The sequence below is a fragment of the Parasteatoda tepidariorum genome, chromosome 8 (genome assembly GCF_982258835.1).
Source record: "Parasteatoda tepidariorum strain Cologne lab strain chromosome 8, Ptep-v5.0, whole genome shotgun sequence".
Taxonomy (NCBI): Eukaryota; Metazoa; Arthropoda; class Arachnida; order Araneae; family Theridiidae; genus Parasteatoda; species Parasteatoda tepidariorum.
In genome coordinates, this window is record NC_141762.1 from 27,401,939 (window position 1) to 27,424,058 (window position 22,120).

General features: G+C 32.9%; 3 protein-coding genes across 3 annotated transcripts; all 3 read right to left on the reverse strand.

Annotated features, from left to right (window-relative positions):
• Positions 1–3,598: 3,598 nt before the first annotated feature.
• LOC147805955 (uncharacterized) lies at positions 3,599–5,257 on the reverse strand. The gene has a single exon (XM_087149500.1). The coding sequence runs from the start codon at positions 5,255–5,257 to the stop codon at positions 3,599–3,601; it is 1,659 nt and encodes a 552-aa protein (XP_087005626.1).
• Positions 5,258–5,317: 60 nt separating this feature from the next.
• LOC147805956 (uncharacterized) lies at positions 5,318–8,530 on the reverse strand. The gene is made up of 2 exons (XM_087149501.1): positions 8,221–8,530; positions 5,318–8,178 (listed from the first exon to the last, which is right to left on the reverse strand). Exons 1-2 carry the CDS (start codon positions 8,528–8,530, stop codon positions 5,318–5,320), a joined length of 3,171 nt encoding a protein of 1,056 aa, XP_087005627.1.
• Positions 8,531–10,335: 1,805 nt separating this feature from the next.
• LOC107445895 (uncharacterized) lies at positions 10,336–21,504 on the reverse strand. Its single transcript, XM_016060384.4, has 5 exons — positions 21,400–21,504; positions 18,570–18,688; positions 15,925–16,105; positions 12,338–12,444; positions 10,336–11,099 (listed from the first exon to the last, which is right to left on the reverse strand). The coding sequence occupies exons 2-5, from the start codon at positions 18,621–18,623 to the stop codon at positions 10,464–10,466; spliced, it is 978 nt and encodes a 325-aa protein (XP_015915870.3). The 5' UTR covers positions 18,624–18,688; positions 21,400–21,504; the 3' UTR covers positions 10,336–10,463.
• Positions 21,505–22,120: the final 616 nt, after the last annotated feature.

A 22,120-nucleotide genomic window follows, 5' to 3' on the forward strand; every position in this document is an offset into this window, starting at 1 on the left:
TCACATGGCCTTAAGGGATCGTACAGCTACGTTACGAACCCTGAGTCAACAAATGGGGTCATTTACAAGACAACAAGTGTCTGCACGTATAATTCGACGTCGTTTGCAGCAGCATGGACAGTCAGTACCATGGCTTCGGCTACCTTTTGGCTCTGCATCACAGGCAGGATCACCTCCAATGGTGTGATCAACAACGAACCTGGAAGCAGGAGTGGCCTGACGTCGTCTTTTCAGACGAATCCAGGTTCTGTATACAGCATCATGACTGCCACATCCGAGTTTGGCGACATCGTGGAGAACGTTCAACGTTGGCAACTTTCATTCGAGATCGTCATACTGGCCCATCACTGGAGTTATGATATGGGGGGGGGCATTGGATACACGTCTCGATCACGTCTTGATCGCATTGCCGGTACTTTGAACTGCCGCCGTGACATTTCTGATGTGTTAAGGTCAGTTACTCTGCCTTATCTTCGAGGCCTTCAGAAAGCTACTTTTCAGCAGGACAATGCAAGACAGTATGTTGCCCGCTCTGTTCTGGCCTTCCTTGACACATATGTTTGCCTGGTGCTCCGGCCAGTACGTTCTCCTGATCTCTGACCAACTAAAAGCGTCTGGTCAATAGTTACCGAACGACTGGCACGCCACCACTCGTCAGTCACTACGGTCGATGAATTGTGGCATAATGTTGAAGCTGCATCGAATGCTGTACCTGACCATGCTTTCCAATCTCTGTTCGACTCGATGCCCTGGAAAATAACTGCTGTCCTTGCCTCCTTAGGAGGTTGCTCTGAGTACTGATTCCTCAGGATCTATACATCCAAATATCCTGGAAATTTAAGCACTTGTTCTTTCAACTATAATGTATGTGTCCAATAGATACCACTCTGTCAATTGTATTCCTTCCTGATGTAGCAATTTTAATTCCCAGTAGTGTATAAACTCGGCCTGGGAAAGCTCTTCTTACCCCTACTGAAGGGATTAAATGCTGTTAATTTTTTTTTCAGAGAATAGTAAAAAAATATTGTATAGATACTGATTACGATTTACCTTGTAATATGTTTAGGTAATAAAACTTGTTGTAAAAGCTTCTTTTTATATGTTAGTTTACTCAGATGCAGTAATGTTTCTATTCGAAAATACAAGCATAGTATGAAAGGTATGAAATCTACGCAAATAAGGTATAGTAACAAAGAGAAAATGTGCTTTAGAATTGTTTTAGATACATCGACAGTAAAAAAGACAAAACAAGTAATGTGATATTAAATAAAAGAACTTTACAGTTTTTTAAACCACCTGTAGATCATATGCTCTGTAAAAAATTCTAGATCAAATTATGGAAAAAAAAAGTACAGGCACTCAGGGTTCCGGGATTTTTCCCGTAAAATCTATTTTTACCTGAACATGTTTTGGAGTAAAAAAATATAATATACCGTAGCGTTTGCAGCAATAATTATCACCTTAAAATCACTCTAATTAAATTAATATTACGGTAAAATAGAAAATAAAAAATTTACTGTAAAAATGGATTTTACGGATGATGCCCCCGAAGTGCTGGTACTACCACAATAGAATCTGGAATTTTTTGCTTAGAAACATCAACAAGGTGTTTACAAAGCAACCTTCTCCACTTGAAAACAGTCTTGAATAATGAATTAGGTGAATTAATGAGTGAATAAATAGAACGTTTTAAATAAGTTCGTCTACAAAGCATTTAATAACTTTTAATTTAAGCGGCATGGTTTTACTTCGATTTCCTGAACTGAACTTGATTTATAAAGAATAAAGCTTAAAAAACAATAAATTAACGATTTAGAATGATAAAAAAATTTTCTTTCTGACTACGTTATACGACTTTGATTTAGAAAAGATTTATTCTTTTAAGAATAGCATGTTGTACACTTTATCAGAACATAAACTCCGTAGCACTTTATTTATTAAATTCCTTTTGAATGCTGCTTGACGCAAATCTATCTTAAGAATTGAATTAGCACCAGCACCATACACTCGTCTCCACTTACATTCCTTTTGCATTCATTCACATAAGAATTCTTCGGCGAAAATCATTGTTTCCACCAATATTCATAAAACTGCAAATGCAACGGCTCCCTGGAGCATTAATATGCCAGTATTCATTAAGAGCGCGTCAATTATTGTCTTATCGATGATGATTAGTTGTACAGATACGATACGTCATCTTTTCATCGATATTAACAAAGACTGTTTCTCCTTACAACTTGCGTAGCCTTGCTGGGTCCATAAAGGAGAAGATAAAACCAGGATGGCATTTAATTTATCGCCAGGTATACTTTTAGAATATTTTAAAGCCGGTTGAGTTATCTTGGAGTAGTATTCCCGGCGGAGTTGCATTATGCAGCTACGGCCTTATTTGTAACATGAACAGGTGGAAATATTAGCACAGTAAAAGGGGGTTTATACTATTATTAAATAGATATAAATATTTCTGAAAGTGCATCTCCTACTCTCACAGGAACTTGATCATTATTTTCAGTTGAAAGACGGTTGTATTTTAAAATCCTTAATGATACGAAAACAGCTATCTTGTTCTGGTTGACGTTTCAATTTACTTATTAAACAAAAACTATGCCAAGTTTATTATTTCGATCAGTTTAGTTTATAAATAAAAACTTGTTTTTTAAACGGTATTTTGTTAAACATTCATTAAAATATCTCTTTTCAATAAAAGTCTGCAGTTTATGAGTATTGACATTCTTCGTCGTTGGTAAATGTTCCATAAAAGCATGTTTTCGATGTTATGTAAGACTGTTTTTGTTAATTTGGCGAGGTGTGTTTGGTTTATAAAAGAGAAAATAGAACCAGGATAAAGTTTAATTTATCACCAAGTGAATAGTTTTAAATTTATTATGTCATTTTAAACCCTATAGGGTTGCATTGCGTATTTACGGTCGTATTTGTAACATAAACTGGTTGAAATATTAGTAAAGTAAAATGGAATTTATGCAAGTATTAAATCGGTATAAATATTTCAGAAAGCATAATTCTTAAGTCCCATAAGAACTTGATAGTTATTTTAAATTTTAACATGTTCGTATTTTGAAATCTTCAACTATGTGAAAACAACTGCTCAAATTCGCAATAGTCTTGTTGGCATTTTAATTTGCTAATTAAACAAAAATTGTCCAAATTTATTATTTCATTTAGTTAAGCTTGCTACTAAGTGCCCTAGTTTGTGTAGAATTCATAGAAGTATCTGTTTTCTCTAAAAATTTTAATTGCTCAAATGCAGATTGCTAAATAATATTTTCGGTGAAAATTTAGTGAATATATGAATTTTTAGTGAACTGCATGTTTTCGATGTCTGTGTTGGTTGTAAACGTAAATGTTTTCTAATTACAATCAACACTAAACAAGTATCTCATAGAACAAACTCTTTTACTATCAAAAGTGTACACAAAAAATATATACATGTTGCCAACAAAAGAATAATGTAAGAAATAATATAATAAATAATATAATAAATAATCACTGCATCTGCGTTCACGCATTTGCGTCTGGTAATCACTGCATCTGCTTTCACGCACTTGCGTCTGGAACATCCTCCCCACCCTGATCAACCTCAAGAGGAATGATGAGTTGAACAGGTCGGGAGATTTCTACTAGATGCTGCAGGTTGTGAAGGAATGGTTGTAAGTCTTTTACCGGTAAGAAAATGGGATGGTGTTAATGATTCTTCAGGATCATCATTTCCTTGTTCATAAACTAACGGTCGACTATTTAATGCGGCTTCAACACCAACTAATGCTGTAGAAAGACCTTCTTCATCTAACAAGGTTCGACCTAGGGATTTTCGCAAACATCTTTTTGTTAGTCCGATCAAACGTTCCCACCATCCTCCCCACCAAGCCGCTCGTGCAACAATAAATTTCCACTTAACTCCCGTCTGGGCATAATATTGCTGAACTTTTGAAGATGTCAAGTTGTCCCATAAAATGGATAACTCTTTATTAGCGGCATGGAAGGTAGTGGCGTTGTCAGTGTATATTGTATGAGGGACTCCTCTTCTGCCTACAGATCTTTTTAGGGCCATGAGAAATTTGTCAGTAGTGAGATTAGAGACTAGTTCAATATGTACGGCACGAGTAGTTGAGCAAGTGAAAAGCGCGATATAGGCTGTATTTAAAGGTTTCAAGTTGCGAACATAAAGTGGGCCGGCGAAGTCTATGCCAATAGTAGTAAATGGAAGGCAAGGTGTAATTCTGTCCCTAGGTAAAGGAGCTTCGATTTGTTGACTTCTAGATGCCTGTGAGAGTTTACAAGGTAGACATTTATAGAACACTCGTTTAATGGCTTCACGTCCTCGTATTATCCAGAAGTTGGAACGAATCTCTGAAAGTACTATTTGAACACCTAAGTGATGAAGCTTCACATGTGTGTAGTATATGAAAAGATGTACAAAAGGATGAGATCCATCAAGAAGCAAAGGGTGTTTTTGCTCATTTTTGAGCGATGCGAACTGTAATCTACCTCCTAATCGTATGAAATTTTCTTGAAGAAACGGGTTGAAACGGCTAATTTTTGAAGATTTTGGCAAAGGTGAATTATTTTGTATGGCGTTAAGCTCTGCCGAAAAGCATTGCTTTTGTACTGTAAGAATCCAATAGTTTTTTGCTGTGTTAAGCTCATCACATGTGAGGTCAATAGAAATGCGTTGCTTGGATCGACAGTTATACAAGAAACGAAATATCCATGCTGTAACTCTAAGAAGTTTCATATATGAACTGAAGCGCGATATATCAATAAGAGGTTGGCAAGAAGTTATCGATAAAGATTGAGAAGCTGGTTTACGTAGTTCAGCGTAAATATCTGGATTAGCGTAACTCAGTTGTTTTGAAGGCCAAAACTCTGATGATTGTGTCAGCCAGGTTGGTCCTAGCCACCAAAGATCCAATGATTTAAGCTCTGTTGGTGCAACACCACGAGACAAGTGGTCGGCAGGATTTTCATTGGCAGGGCAATGCCGCCATTGTGTTGGATTTGTGTAATTGAGAATTTCGTTTGTTCGGTTACAGACAAAGGTTTTCCACCGATTTGGATCAAATTGTATCCAATTTAAGGCAACTGTTGAGTCACTCCAAAGTGTCGCTGTGTTCCTATCCAGTTTAGTTTCTGTACAAAAATAATGGAGTAATCGAGCACCCAATAATGCGGCTAACAGCTCTAAGCGGGGAAGTGTTATTCTTTTCAGAGGAGAAAGTCTATTACGACTGCAAACCATTCGAACATGAAATTTAGTATCTTCTTTGAATCGTACATATAACAATGTTCCGTAAGCACGTTACGAAGCATCGCAGAATACATGAATGGTAACATCAGCAGAAGATATTCCAATCCATCTGGGGATTCGAATGTTGTTTAAATGTGGCAAGTCCATAATCCATTTTGACCACCTTGATGCGATAGAGGGGGGTAAAAGTTCGTCCCATTCAATACCACATAGCCATGTATCTTGAAAGAGAATTTTTCCCACTACAGTAGATGGTGAGAAAATTCCCAAGGGATGAAAAATCTTTGTGATTGTTTTCAGAAGAAAGCGTTTAGTGACCGGTTCCTTAAATAAATCGTGGTCATGCTCCTTAATATTTTGATGAAACGAATCTTCTTCTGTATCCCAATGAACACCTAAGACTTGAGTCTTACTTTTAAACTTTATTTTTTCTTTCTTCCATTCGTTTTTCAAAACTTGTGAGTTGGTACTCCATTTCGCTAAGGGAAGGCTTATAAGACTTGTGAGTTCTCGCATTTCGTGAAATAGGGTCTTCGCTTCGATTTCTGAATCAACTCCCACAACGAAATCATCCATGAAAATATTGCCTTTTAGATGTTTAGCTGCTGTGGGATAAATGTTGGAGTACATGCAGCATAATTCGTCAAGTGTAGCTGAAAGAAGGAATGGGCTGCTGGTTAATCCAAAGGGTAAACGTGTAAATTGATAGACCACAATTTCATTCTCTAGCTGCAAATGCCCATCATCATTTTTCCTAGTTTTGAACCATAGAAACTTAGTAGCACATCTGTCTTTTTCCCACAAAGTTAATTGTAAGAAAGCCTGACTTCCATCACCAATAATTGCTTGTTTGTGAAGACGAAATCGTAATAAAGTGGCTAAAATTTCTGGAAGTAAGTTGGGACCTTGTTCTAGAACATCGTTTAATGATGGATGGCCTGGTGTGTGAGAAGAGGCGTCGAACACTATTCGTCCCTTAATTTCTGCGTTCTTCTCTTTAATTACTACATGATGGGGTAAGTAATAGCTTTTTTCTTCTTTATCATGTTTTTCCGGTGCTATTTCAACTTGCCTTTTGTCTGTGTAATCTTCCATGAGTGTAACATACATTTCCTTTAAGCTAGGATCTGTTTGGAGCTTCTTGCACAATGTATTGAAGCGTTTTGATGCTACGTGATAGTTATTTGAAGAAAGAGTAACGTCTTTCTTCCAAGGTAATCTAACAACACGACGATTTTCTAAGACTTCATAAGAACTGCGAAAGTCTTCCAATATTTCAGAATTGCGAATGGACATTTCTCTGTCTTGCATGGCTTTAATACCTAAAGTATCTAAGTCCCAGAATTTCCTAACTTGATCATCCAAAATATATGGTGATGTGATGCTGATATTATGAACTGACGATAAAGAAGCGACAGATGTATGAGATCTGGATCCAGACAAAATCCAGCCAAAGATTGATGGAATGAGCACAATTGTTTCCGAAAGTCTGAAAGGAATCTCAGAATTCACCACCGTCCAGTAAAAATCTGCGCCAATCAAAACTTCTATAGGCATGTCTTGCAGAATGTCATTCGGGTCAGCAAGCTTAAATTTTTTCTTGTTAGCCGTAGAAGCAATCTCTAATGGAACTGATGGATGAACTGCATATCTATTAGAACTTTCAAATGCATGTAGATAAATTTGTGACTGATTCCAAATACTTGATAGTTTAAATCTTACTTTTCGTCTCGATTGAGCCTGATTTGATGATTCGAATGCATGAATTTCAAGTGAATCAGAGCTAATAACATCTAATTTTAGGTAGTCTACAAGATGTGAATGAATGAAACTGGTTTGGCTTCCACAATCTAAAATGCATCTTGTAAGCTTAGTAATGCCAGTTGGGCCAATTATATATACTCGAGCAGTCTGTAAGTGAGTAAAATTAGGTGTACGAGTATCTATGTTATTTGTAGAAATAGATTGGCTAGGTTGAATTGAACTGTCATTTTTACAAATAGAGACATGGTGCTTCTTTTTGCATCTTATGCAGAACGCTTTATCTCTGCGAAGGCAATTTTTTATACTATGGCCACGATTAGTACACAGGAAGCATCTACCAGAGGTTTTTAATTTTTGGATTCGAGTATCAATATCAGTTATATTCGTACAATCTTGCGGCCAGTGACCGTTAATTTCACAGAAGGGGCAAAATGGAGATGGTTTTTTAGTCTGGTTAATCCTTTTAGAATTCACATGCAAGGCTGCAGTAGATGTTTTAAATGTGTAATCAAAGCTTTGCTCACCTCGAATTTTTAGTGTTGTGAGAGCACCTTCTACTTCTTCAGATAAATATTGCACTAGTTTATTCATATCACCTTCAGATATTTTCTCTCTTTTTGCGTAAATGATCCATCGGCGACAAATATCATCCGGAAAGGCACGTAAAATTTTTGGAGCCAAAACTCGCCCGTAAGCGTTGATATCCTCTCCTAAAGCCGTTAAAGCGTTTAGTCTTCTGTTGCATTCTATAAATACTTCATTCAATGCAATAGGAGTGGGATTACGTATTGGCGAAATATTCTCCAAAAAGTCTAAATGGGCTTGAATTATTCTGTTTTTGTCGCCATATCGGTTTTGAAGAAGAGCTTTTGTAGTTTCATATGTGCTGGCACTAACACTGATTCCGTCGACTAAACGTCTAGGTTCATCTGCTAAATATCCTCGCAAAAACACATGTTTATCAATTAATGATAGACTATTATTATCGTCAATAGAAGATTTAAATTGTTCCCAGAAACACTGCCATTGTTCAATATCACCTCGAAAAGTATCTAGTTTAATAGTAGGGAGTTTCACTGTGTGAGAGTGAGAAACGGGTAATTGCATAACGGGTACTTGTGTAACAGGTATTTGAGAAACGGTTACTTCTGGCGATTGGAACGTATTATATTCAAAATTAATTCTACTACCAAATTTTTTTGCTTTAAAGATAGCGAGCTCGGCATTATCCACGTATTCTTCACATTGAATAATATCATTGTCATAATCATCATCTGTTAATGAACTATGAATGTCATTATCCAATTTCTTCATTTCTAACAAGCTATCGGAAAGCCGATGAGTAATATATTCGACATTTTCATTTAAAGTGTCAGAGGTTGCAGAAAGATCAGAATTTAATTGAGTAATAAATCGAGTAACATTACCTCGCACTGTTCTTCTTTTTCTTTTCAAAAGTACCAGACTATCGCCAAGTTCTTTGTCGTTTGGTTTCTCCATCATTGAGTAATACTGATGTTTGACGTTTTGCTAGTTTTTTAAAGAGTGACTGCGTAAATTATTCATCTGATTCGTATTTAATTTTAAACCGAGTTGTTTCGGCACCAAAATGTGTTGGTTGTAAACGTAAATGTTTTCTAATTACAATCAACACTAAACAAGTATCTCATAGAACAAACTCTTTTACTATCAAAAGTGTACACAAAAATATATACATGTTGCCAACAAAAGAATAATGTAAGAAATAATATAATAAATAATATAATAAATAATCACTGCATCTGCGTTCACGCATTTGCGTCTGGTAATCACTGCATCTGCTTTCACGCACTTGCGTCTGGAACAATGTCAACAAAAACTCTTTATCAACTTGGCGAAACTTATTTGGTTTGTAAAAAAAGAAAGAACTAAAATGGCATTTTACTTACCTCCATGAATAAATCCTCCATGAATATTTTAAAGCCGGTAGAGTTATCTTCGACTAGTATTCCTGGTAGAGTTGCATTGTGCAACTATTGGCATATTTTTAACACGAATTAGTTGAAATATTAATGCAGTAAAATAGAGTTTATATAAGTATTGAATAGATATAAATATTTCAGAAAGCGTAATTTTTACTCTCGCAGGAACTTATTTTTTTTTTTCATTTAGAACATGTTAGTATTTTAACAATGAGAAAACAACTGCCTCCAAATTGTAATAGCCTTGTTCTTGTTCATGTTTTAATTAGATTATTAAAGCAAACATATGTCAAATTTATTATTTCGTTCAGTTAGACTTGCTTCTAAATACCATATTTGTTTACAAATCAGTAATTTGTGATAGAAATCATGGAATTCATGCTGTAAAAATCTGAAATTAATGTCAACATTTAAATAGTCGTTTTTGGTGAGTGCTCTAAATATATATATTACCATTGTTAACGAAATATTTTGCACACTCAGCGATGCTTGTTTGTCTTATAAAAGAGACGAAAGAACTAAGGTTATATTTAATTCATCTCCAAGAATATTTTAAACCTTGAAGAGTTATCTTGAACTAGCATTCCCAGTAGAGTTGCATTCTGAAACTACGGGCTTATTTGTAACATGAACTAACTGAAACATTAGTACAATAAAGGGAGTTTATACAAGTAATAAATGGATAGACATATGTTCCTTAAGGCGTTATTCTTACCCTCGCACGGAATAGCAGTTTCATTTGAATGATGTTTTCATTTTAAACTGTTTTAACAATAGCCTTTAGGTTGTATTTAACAATGTGAAATCTTCTATTACTAAGTTGTAGTGAGTTAACTTTTAAGTTGACTTTTCATTTGTTTTATTGAACAAAACAAAAATATGACAAAACAGTTTTTACAAATTTATAACAATAGTAGTAAATTCATGTTAATATTAGTAGCCTTTTTACTTTCTAAGACATCATTTCCACGTCTACACATCTGAATTAGTTTACACTGAATATTAAAGGTTATGCATTGAATCGTTTATATATTACGGCTTAGAATTCTCATATCAATTTTTCTTAAAAAATGATATATAGTGGTGGTTTTAAATTGAAGTGGGGTTTTAATTCCGCCACTATAACCTTAAAATTGTTTATTTCTTTAGTTTAGCATTTAATTATTTTTATTTGTTTAAAAAAACTGACCCGTGAATATACACAATATCAAGTGTAAACAACTAAAAATTATAGGAATGCTGAAAACATGAAAGTTAAAATATACACTTTATTATGCAGTTAAAAAACTAAAGAAAATCTACCAACTTCGAAAACAATGAAACACAAAACGACATACGATAAATAAAATGTATAAAAAATTTTTTTTCTAAAATAGCATAAGAAGTTATGAAGAAAAGGTGTAATATAAAGGATATGTATATTTATTCGCACGATTTCGAACTAAGTAATTCGAAAATTTTGCCATTCTAGTTCATACTGGAGAGGCATTTATGTCAAAATGAGCATAAACTTTGTCAACAGGTACTTTAAAATTATGTTGACGCCTGCTAAGACGAGGGAGTTTGTAAGTTGTAGGGCATCCAATTTTCCTTATCAAATTTGTGGCAGCTTTATTATGAGTGAATGAGGCCAAATAAAGTCCTTTCTTCAGTGGAAAAGACATCATCAGCCTTTTCATCATGGTTTCGGCAACGGCTATATGATCAGCATACAATGGTGCGATTAGCGGGACATTTAATATACTGCGTTTTATGCTTCCAAATCCAACACATACTCCATTTTTGAACGCTATTAGAGTTTTAGTTTCTTTTGCTTTAAAGCTCAGTTCCAATGCCAGCTCTCGATTAAATCCACAGATTTCAAAATCGTAATCGAAAATGAAAGGTAGGTAAGATGCGTGGAACGGAACGATTATAACATCGTCTGGTAGAGAATCTACGAGATTCTCTGGGTGGATTATATCTTCGAGAGTATCGTTTTCTTGCACTTGGAGATCTTCCTCAAGGAGAGGGAAACCAGCTTTCGTTTGGTACATGCTTACTTTGTCTGGAACGCCATTCAGAGATGCGTTTCTACATCCTAAGTGATCCATGCAAACATCCCAAACCTGAAATGAAAAATCTGTTTAAGATAGTTTGCTGACTTTTCAATCGAGACGGGGTACCACCTTCTTCAGAAAGATGCCACTTCTTAAAAATAGTCCGTTTGAACCTCTCTGGGAGGGATATTTTAAACTGGAATAGCCTATAAAAAATTTTTAAAGTCGAATCTAAAGTTAAGGAAATGTTTTATATGAAGATAAAAGATTTGTTGTATTACTGTTCTTTGTAATTCTACTAGGGGACTATAGTTATTAATATTTTCAGTTTCAAAAGGATTTAAAATTAGAAACTGTGGTAAAAAAGGTTAGAAATTTTAATTGACTGTATGACGCGCAGTACGAATTTGATTTTTCATCAATTTCAAAGATCTGGATTTACCAATTAACCTACAACATATATATGACGGTAAAAACCCGAAGTCCTATAAATTCTACGTCTTACTTGTAAAACCTAGCTTTTAACAAAGTGACTTGATAAAAGTTCGAAGTAAGCTTGAATGTGATTCTAGTTTAGCCTATTACCTAGCCTTTACGGTGAAAACTAAAAGTTACCAAGCCACTTTGGAAACTTCTATGTTTTACCGGTAAAACCAGGGTTCACCCGATTTCGGACTTTTACAGTTGTTAAGGTAAAAACCCGAAATCTGGTTTAATCAAAGTCTTACCGACTGAAACTTACAATTTTCTAAAGTCGCTTGGTAAAAGTCTGAAATATGCTTGAATATGATTCCATTTCTGCCTTTTACTAAGCCTTTGGAGTAAAACCTAGGAGTTACCAAGCCACTTTAGTAAATCCTAGGTTTTGCCGATAAAACTTAGTATTTACAAGATTTTGGTCTTTTACAATTCGGTCTTTTATAACTATATCTAAAGAAAGATTTAGATTATTTGATTATAGATAAGCTTTCCGTCGCAGGAATTATGGGATATCCTGCAGCTACAGATATTCCATAATCCATGAAATTATGGGACTTAAGCGAACGGTCAGAAGAACCTTAGATATTGTGAGGGACTTTCTTTCTATGTCTGTACATGTATGCAACATGTATGATTATACATTTATGGTAAATTATTTTGAATCGACAGAGTCTGGTTATTTTAACAAACTTTAAAACAGTCTTAGCGGGGTAAGAATAAAACATCATTTTTACAACGATTTTGGGCATTTGGTTCTCGGCCTAAGTAAACCACACCTCCCACATGTTTTTAAAAATGTTTAAAATTGTCAAACATCAAAGAATCACCTTTTTACCAACTCCCATCCCTCTATATGCCTTCTTAACAGTATAAAAGCCAACAAAGCAGTAATTTTGCTGTAGACGCACTGCACAACAGAACCCCAGAACAATTCCTGTTGGAAAATTTAAAAGAAATATATAAACTTTAACAGAAGTTATAATAATAATGATTGTATTTTTTTCATCCAAATACGAAATAGAATAGAGCAAATCTGTTCAAAAAACAATTTCAAAGGAGAAATACAAATTTTTTAACCGTTTTACGTGCCCTAATAAATCAAGAACTGTTGCATTTTGTTTTAAAATTTAGTTGACTGAGGTTTGAATTTTAAAAGAGTAAGACTTTCTTTAATTTTATTTGGGTATAACTGGTACTGAACTAAATCGAAATGTATTAAATTTTGTTTTATGTAATTTCTTTTTAGACCATTTTTAATTCTATGTTACTTTATTTTTATTTTTAAGAAATATGTTTTGGGGGAAATTTCAGGGAAAAACTAAATTGAACGCATAGAATTAAATTTAAATTAATATCAATAAAATATTGTTTTGTTAATTAGAAAGATGGGTGATTTCACAATTAAAATTTTTTTAAAATTAATTTGCTTAAAAGTTTGAGAAAAATGACATTCCAAATAGTTCCATAGTTCAAATGACCTTTTTTCTATCATATTAGGCCTAAAATATTACCTTGACATTTTTCAATCATATTTGGCGTAAAATATTACCTTGACATTTCTCAATCATATTTGGCGTAAAATATTATATTGCCCTTTTTCTATCATATTTGGCTTATAGTAAAATCTGCGAAGTCAACAAAAAGAATATTTAAAATAATTGGCAAAATTTTTCTTATTTAAAAACCTAATGATTAAAATTCAGAAAAACAATACAAAATCGAAAAAGAAATCTATGAAGATATTTAAATGTGTAGGCAAATGTTATAAGCAAATAAATATTCTTGCAACAGTACATAAGCACTAAAAATTGGAAGAATTACAATAAATTATTTATTTTCAAACAAATAAAATTTATGTCAAATTAAATGTTAACTATTTTCACCCAAACTTTTTTACAAAATAAACTAAAATCTTCCTAGAATTACTCTTATCAGACCTATGTTTAAGATACATGCTTTTATTGATATATTTTTTTGCAATCGGGGTTTAAAAGCTGACTCCATTTTGAGTTTACGACTATTAATGTTCAATTCCATAGACTAGTAATCTTGAAATCAACCTAGAAGACTTGAGAGCTCCAGAACCAAGTATTGGACGAATTAGCCTTCGTGGAAGATTTTCTGCTGTTGCGTTACACGAGGAGGAAAATCGCAAAGACCTTCCATGGGTAGATCGCCGATGAGAAGATTCTATTTCTTGAACCGTCTACCATTAAAGATGTTATAAGTCAGCACTGTGATCAGTGTGAGCGGGAGAGGAATTCGTATCAACTAGCAACCGTTGTCATTCGAACCTTGGTCATCTCTTTGGAAGACGTATGCTCCATCCTCTGTGCTCCATTGCTAAATTTTATTTTATGACAATCGTTGAACAGACGACCCAATTATATAGGTTTGCGACTACTAATGTTCAACTCCGTAGCCTTGTAATTTTGAACCCAATCCAGAAGACAAGGGAACTCCTGGATCGAGTATTGGGAGAAATTTGACTTCGTGGAGGACTTTTTGATGGAGCTAACCAGTATTTGCGCTACATGGAGAGGAAGACCACGAGAACCTCCCACGGTTAGCCTGACGACAAGGGGACTCTAACCCATGATCCGTCTACCACTGAGAATACTTTAAATCAGCACTGTGGTCGGCTCAAGCCGGATGCGGAATTCGTATCGACTGGGATTCGAACCCGGTTCGCCGCATTCGAAGGCGAACGCTCTATCCCCTGAGCCATCACGGCTCCATTGCTAAATTTTATTGTTATGGATGTCATAAAGTAATTTATGCCAAATTTTGGTCAGAGAAATGATTCCTACGAGCCTATGGTACATGCTACGAGTCGGGCCAGATACCTTAGGAATTCATGAGCTCAAAATGAAACAAATTCTAAAGTGGTAAAAAAGATTTAACAAATGATAATACCTGACATTAATCGTCAGTATAAGAAAATGTGATAGTATTAGGAGAAAAAAAAATTTTGAAAGAAAATATACTTTCATATCGGATGATCCTCCATAATGCCGATGTCATTTTAAAAAAATCTTGTTTATAAGTATAAAATGACATTCGTGGAAAATCCCATTCCGTTTAAAGATTTCTTTTAAAATTTACAATAAAGTACTTAGAAGATTGGCTGAAACCTTTTAAGTTTTCAATATATTTAATTTGGACTTTTCTCATAAGTTACCAAATGCCATTCCTAACAAAATTGTGGAAATGCTTTTTTTTCTTCATATTTTCTTTTTGCGCAGCATGAAAGGACTTTTTAAATGCTCAAATCTTGTGCAAGTTTTGACTACATTTTTTTTTTCAAATTTTGAAAAGATAATTTTGTTATTAGTTAAAAATTGCCCCGAAAACTTCGTTTAGGTTTGTTGAATATTTTTAAATTTATAGTAAAACAAATAGTTTTTATAAAAATATCCCTACCTTCATAAATATTTCCGCTAGTCTTACGAAATTTAATACAATTATTACTTATAATAACTATATTACCTAAATTATTGATACAAGTTACAAGTTTATTACTATATTTTCTGACATAGGGTGTTCAAAAAAAATCTTGAATCTAATTGCCGGTCATTCAAACCTCTGAGGCTCTTTTTGAAACCTTTAAACTTTATTGAGTGGAGTGAGAAATTGCAAGATCTCCCAGAGACTATTCTATTTCTTTTTTTCTGTTTTCGTTTAATTCTTCGATAAATCAAGATATTATGACACAGATTATCCGCTAATATTAAGGACATTAATGACAATTAATATTAATAACATAACAATATATTAATCTTAATGACTATATTATGGCATTTATTTATTTCCAAATCTGAAAAATTGTTTCTCTCTTTTCAAACTATTATTTTAAATTATTTTTAATTTTAAACATAAATCGGATGCCATTGTGTAAGTAATATGTTTACATTTAATAAAAGCATTGCTATGATTTTAGTAAAACAAATCTTTTAATAATTGTAATTTATGTCTTTTAATAATTTTCGAAAACTGTTAATTGAAATAAGGATGACTGATATTTTGCTGATATGGTGTAAGTCTATTGCTACGTTTTCTGAAAAAGTTATAACAAAGTTCTAAAGTAATTAGTACCGAAAGTTCTAGAGTGAGTTAAACTTTGAATTTTTTTTAAGTCACTACTGTGAAATAATTAAAACAGAGTAGCATTTTATATAGATGTTAAGATTATTTATATCTGGAGCTTAGCAAATTCACGGTTCATTAAATTTTCTAAATCAACAATTATATGTTATAATGTTAAATATTTAAATATTATAAATATCAATTTCAAACTAAATGGTGGTAGCTTAAAATATTTAACTTATCATTTATTTATTTTTATACAATAATAAATGTTTTTGTAGTCAGGAAGTATCACCATAAGAGATATTGCTAACTTTCAAGATATTACCATTGTCAGTGACAGCCACTTTCAAACTGTTAGGGTCGACTTCTTGCCACATCTGCAGACTATAGGGGCTTATATGCCAGCCAGTTTCCCTGTAAATGTCTAAAACTTGAGGCAAATCTCTTTTCTTCAAATTTCTTACTCTGAATTTGACAGGCTCACTATTAAATTTCTTTCCGTTCAGCTAAATATAATAGTGTAGTTATAATACTAATTCAAGAAATGTATTTTGCAGAACTAAAAAGACTTAGTTTTGCTTTTATGTTAGTCAAGAAATATAGTAGGGAGATTTCGCACTTTTGCGTTAGCTTCCATACGCAAAATTTGAAGCAACTGCGTATGCCTGCCTTAATTTTAGATGCTACGAATCTTTATGTTATGTTAGAGTAATTAATGCTACAATGACAAAGCTATAAGCACACAGTTTATAGCTGTTAATTGGGTATAATATAAAAAAAACACAACTACTTCCACTTAGTAGGAATAACATTTACCATGACGCAATGTTAAATTCTATGCCACTATCCACATAAATGCCACTATCCACATAAATCAATTATTAATCGAAAATCGAATATCAATTACTTTTCTTTATAATGCAATAAAATCTGGCGAGCAGCTATTTAAACGATCAAACACTTCGTTTGTTTATTTGTGGCTTGAAGTTAGGCTCGCAGAAAATGCCGTTCTTGGGTTAAATTTAGTAGGAATAACACAACCTGTGACGTAGGCTATAGTATACCCAATTGCTGTTTTCTGCTTAAGCTGACCTTCAAACTAAAAACATGGACATGGACAAGGTAAAAATATACTTGAGGGCAGGGCTCGAAAAACCGCCCGTCCTCGGCGGTCAAAAATTCCCCGTGGACAACGAATTTCTCAAATCCGACGTCCGTGCGGACGGCAATTTTCCCGATAATGTTCGTGATACATTTTCAATTTTTGTTATCCTACAAAACTCTAGCTCCTCACTTATAAAGTGTCCCTCTAATCTAAATATACAGCAACATACTGCGTATGGAGGAATTGATGCTTTCTCTGTCTGGGAGTACTGCAGTGGTTGAAAGGGGCTTTTCAGCAATGAACTTACATAAAAACACACTACGTACCTTAAAGAAGTAGCATTATAAACGCAATTATAAACATCTACCTAAATGGAAAACCCTTTTGAGATTTCTGTGCAGAAACCTCAGTAAATCATCGGCTTGATTGTGGAACTGGCAAACGTCATATTTGATTCATTTAATAAACGCAGTACCCTCGGATAAATTGACATTCCAGACAACTTGACCTTTGTCATTTAAATTAATTCATAAAAGAAATAAATTATTTCATAAAAGGAGTACTAGGTTACTATTAGTAACCTAGTATATACTATATAATGTAATGCGTATTACTGTATAATATAATCCTAGTATTTGTAAGCCTAGTAACTATTATTTCATTGTGCAATTTATATAAATGTTTATAATAAATAAGAAAAAATTATATTTTTATTTATTTAGAAGCGACGGGTTAGTTTCAAAGGAGGACGGGTACATTGTTGGACAAGCCGTCCTCGGGGACGGGTAAAATTTCGAGCCCTGCTTGAGGGTGCCCTTTGGCGAAATTGACGACTTATATTTGGCGCCATTCCTGTTTGCGTGGAACACCGTGGTAACAGGAATGGCGGCCAAAACGTAATGATATTTCAAAAAAACATTGGAAAATTTCGACAAAACATCGGCCAAAACTGTATACATTGCAATGAACCCAATATAAGCAAAATTAATAAACCCAATAAAATGCATTTTGAATCAAAGCAAAAATTAATGGAGTAAGCACAGAAAGAAAAAAAAACAACTCACTTCTTCATTAAACTTGAATATCCTCAGATTTAGGTGCACGGAATTCACTAATAGCAGTTAGATACTGTCTAAATTTATCATGAATAGAATCTGTGTACCTCCATCGCCACATAAATTCGGCGAAATACGAATTGAAAATGGCATCTGTGGTACCGGACTGGCGGACATTTTTATGACTGCCCACATACCTTCAATCTTATTGATCAGAAGCAAAAATTACCTTACCAGCCGGTATCCAAAGTAGAACTAACGAACCTCTGAAATTACATATACCGTTGAACATTTAAAAATAACGCTAAAATCTAAAACAATCAGAATCACGATTGGGTTTCAACATCGCCCAGCTTGGCGATCAACGGCAATCACAACTTGGCGAGAATCAAGGGCCACCCTCAAATATAGTCTACCCTCGAATTTGAAGAAATGCATTGATGAAATTTAGAAATGAATAATGCTTTATTACAACTACCTTTTCTGTGTAGTTTAAAGCCAACTACTGTAAGTTATAGTAATTTGTGGACCTCATATATAAACTAAATTTCTTCAATTTGACCACAAATCTAAGTAATAAGCTGCATTCTTTATCGCTGAATTCATCAAAAACTACCGATTTTTTCTGCTCACAGAACTGCAGTTTTACGTAAAGCAAAGCATTTTGATTCGTTTGCCGCTGCTTAGTGTGTACGTCAATTTTAAATATTTGTTTTGATTTTGTAGTCACGGTTAAAATGATATTCTACTACGATAGCGCATATGAATAAAAAAATGGATACAAATTTAATAAAAACATTAATTAATTACATTTTGAATGTTAGCATCTATTACACCCAGAAGAGCTATTTGTTGATTCATCATAGACAGAACAAATTCAATTAGAGTGCTGTTATTTTTCCTCAATTCGAAGCTAATCAGGCAGTGATCTATAAGAAGCAAGAAAATTTCCTTTAATTTCATAGAGTAAAGCAAGCCATCAGTATTAAAATAATAGAAGCCTAATGTCTCCTAGAGAAACAAACCTGTTGACTTCTCTAACTTTACATCGAGGAATTTCTCAAATATCATTAATGTAATAATTTCATAAATGTCATGAATTTCAACATTATATTTTACTGTCAGTAGTAATGTTGAAGGCATAAATATGCTTATTCTTTTTCGTCCAAACGACATTTCAGTTTCAAGTTTATTAAATTTCAATACTAAAATTTTTTGAGCTGTAATGGCTCAGTGGCTTAGGCACTGAACTGTCATTCCCAAGAACTGGGGTTCGTTCCCCAGTGTTGGCTTGAAGCCCACCCAGATTCAAATATATAGATACCAGTTTGTAAACGCAGAGCTAAGCACAATTCCACAATTATATCGTTGGTCACGAAATTGTGAAGCCCTTACGGGTCACGGAGGTAACTCCGTGACCCGCTTGGACCACAATGGGCAGTTGCGGAAATGCTTCCACTAAAATATTTTAACTGAACTATTAATAATAGTAATTAATTATTGACAATACTTTTTATCACGAATTTTCAATTCACAAACTTTATACTATTATCATCCTTTAAATGAAAATATAATAACTTAACTACTTTAAAATCAGTACTTATCGTTTATAGGTACCGTGAAGCCAAGTTTTCCAAATAGTAGAAAACAGCCAGGTTCTAATTTACACAAGTCATCAGCTACCCATTATTAACATAGGTGTATCGAATATGAAACTATCATAAATATTATGCTAAGTCATAATTATTGAATTCGATGATTTTCTGAAAGTTATTTAATTTTATTAGGGTAAAAAAAATATTGACATCAATGTAGAATTGAGATACTTGGAAAAATATCTCGATATATATTTTAGACAATGCAATGCGATATTAAACTTTGCACACATTTTCCATGGGTGTTAATGTTTGTGTGGGTGACAACTCGAAAAAGCTATTACCAACACATGATTCTTATAACCGATAGGTTAAAGATGGAAGGTTGGGTACCGACAGCGGATAGATGCTCCAAACGTCCATAAATTATATACTTGAATAAATGTAAAGTCTGATTTTAACTTTTTATAGCAAATGCTGATTTTCTTGATTAACCTATCCTTCGGTTGTTGAACTATGCCATTAAGTCATTTTCTTTTAAATTTATTCTTGGCATTGTGCACTGTTTTAGATCCTGGAATTCTTTTAACTTAAAGAAATTCATCACAGTTAAAGTTCATTTCGTTTCTTGGAAAAAACTCTTAGAATTAAATTCAATGGTACGCATAATAAAAAAAAAAAAACAAATAAGAGCACAGTTAGATTTTAATAGAGTTGTCATTTTGTTTTATTATCCTTATAAAGCATCATTGAGATAATTAGCATATTTTTTTAAAATATTAACCCATATTGTACGGAGCATATTAATAACAAATTCACTACTATACCATAATGATCTGTCAGAAACAAAAATTAAATGCACTCTCCCTTGGGAAATATTAGTTTACTAGACTTAAATATTGTCTTGATTTTTGACTGTCCTATTTTAAATCACAAAACGCTTGAAAATCTACTTATTTAAAAACCGGTGAACCAGATGTAGCTCGCAGATTGTAAATTTAGAAAAGGAATATAGTGTAAACGATGTAAGGTTTATAAAATATGTAAAGAAATGTCAATTTCTTTGCTTAATTCTATCATAAAAGACTGTTACAAACTAAGAACAGTTGCAAAAATAGCATATTATCTTCCAAAGTTATAAGCGTATTTTAAATCATTTTTCATAATAGAATGTATTGTTGTCTATAATAAAGAGGTTTGTAATATGATGAAATATATTCTGATAAGAAAAGTGCTAAAATGTTACACGGGCTGTGTATGGTAATCGCATTTCAAAATATTAATAGGTGTTTTGATTTTTGGTACAGATTAACGACTTTGCAAATTAGCAAGCTATTGAACAATTTTCAAACACCTGATCATAAGAAGCAATTTATTTTTAAGAAAAAAAAAAGAGAATTTCGAATTAGTTTAATAAAAAATTTCAAAGTATTTTGAAGCTTATAAAATTTATACTTGTTTTTCGTGAAAGTGAACTTTTGTATATAAAAAAGTTATTGCCGATTAATGAATATATGCCAATTAACTCGGAAAAAAAACACTATAGAGAATACGAAGTAAGTGTATATCGGACAATGACAGTTAACTTTAAAACAAAATATTAGGTTGTAGAGATTACAGGTTATTTATAAATATATACATATATTTATAAAAATATTTGAAAATAAATATATATTTGTTGAATTTTATTTCTTAGAATATTAAAAAAAAAAATTCAGTGGAATTTTTAAAACTGAGGGAGACTTGCTACGAGAAATCTACATTTGAAATCAACATTTTAATAAAATATGAATTATGATTCTTAAAATAGTAAAAACAATTAAAAGAAATATTTAATTGAAAGGAATTCTTTGGAAATTAATATTATTTTTATCTAAATTGTTTTAGAATAAATATAATTTTCTTTTGTATTTCATCCTCAGATCATCCTAGATCCAGTTACTCATACAAATAACTATCAATACTGTTGGATAATTTTTGACAAAAAGAAATTGTATTTGAAAAATCAATTCTCAATAGATTAACGTAATATAATTTATACTTACGAAAATAGAAGAGGGGGAACAGTCTACAGTTCTTCCAGCCAGCAGAAACTTTAAGTTGTCGAAATACACGCACGTTTCTCAAATTTATGTGAAAATGAAGGTTTATTTTCAATAAATATTTCAGAATAAAAATCAAGAAAGTTCTGACAGCTGAATAAATCCATAAGAAAAATATATAATAATAATAATGACTAACGTAAGCATCGAATAACAATAACTCTATTGTGCCTATTAATTCAAACTCCTGTAAATAAAAATGTTAACTTTGTTTATTACGACAAATCACCAATAATATTTTTTTTATTCAAAATCATATTATGCGACAAAAAAAAGAGAAAAAAAGATATTCTAAAAAAAAACCTCACAATCTGTATAACAGCTGAGCCATATATCTATTAAATCTTAAAAAAATATTATTAAAAACATTTATATTTATTTGTTATTTAGACGTCATATAGTCCATTCCAGAACTTCGGGATTTCTGCGTGACGCTACTTATATTAACATCATTATTACGTCATGATCACTTATAACAGACCGTTAAAAACCAGCTCAGATTTTCCCCACAACTTTTCAGACTCCTTACAAAATTAAAATTTTTTCGAATGAAATTTTCCTATATTTTTCTTGTTGACTTTTTTTCAAGTATTTTGAAAAAAATTAAAAATAAGAGGATTTTAATGTCTTACTTAGACAGTGCTCAGACTCTACACCAACTAGT

What these genes read in the sequence shown, in the direction of transcription:
- LOC147805955 (XM_087149500.1), bottom strand. Translation starts at nt 5,257, where the DNA reads ATGGTTTGCAGTCGTAATAGACTTTCTCCTCTGAAAAGAATAACACTT.
- LOC147805956 (XM_087149501.1), bottom strand. Translation starts at nt 8,530, where the DNA reads ATGGAGAAACCAAACGACAAAGAACTTGGCGATAGTCTGGTACTTTTG. An exon ending in CTTTAAAGCAAAAAAATTTG is followed by an intron (nt 8,179 to 8,220) that starts GTAGTAGAATTA and finishes TCCAATCGCCAG; the next exon opens with AAGTAACCGTTTCTCAAATA.
- LOC107445895 (XM_016060384.4), bottom strand. Translation starts at nt 18,623, where the DNA reads ATGATGAATCAACAAATAGCTCTTCTGGGTGTAATAGATGCTAACATT. An exon ending in AGTGGCTGTCACTGACAATG is followed by an intron (nt 12,445 to 15,924) that starts GTAATATCTTGA and finishes ATTTTCCAACAG; the next exon opens with GAATTGTTCTGGGGTTCTGT. An exon ending in GGATGGGAGTTGGTAAAAAG is followed by an intron (nt 11,100 to 12,337) that starts GTGATTCTTTGA and finishes TTTTCATTTCAG; the next exon opens with GTTTGGGATGTTTGCATGGA.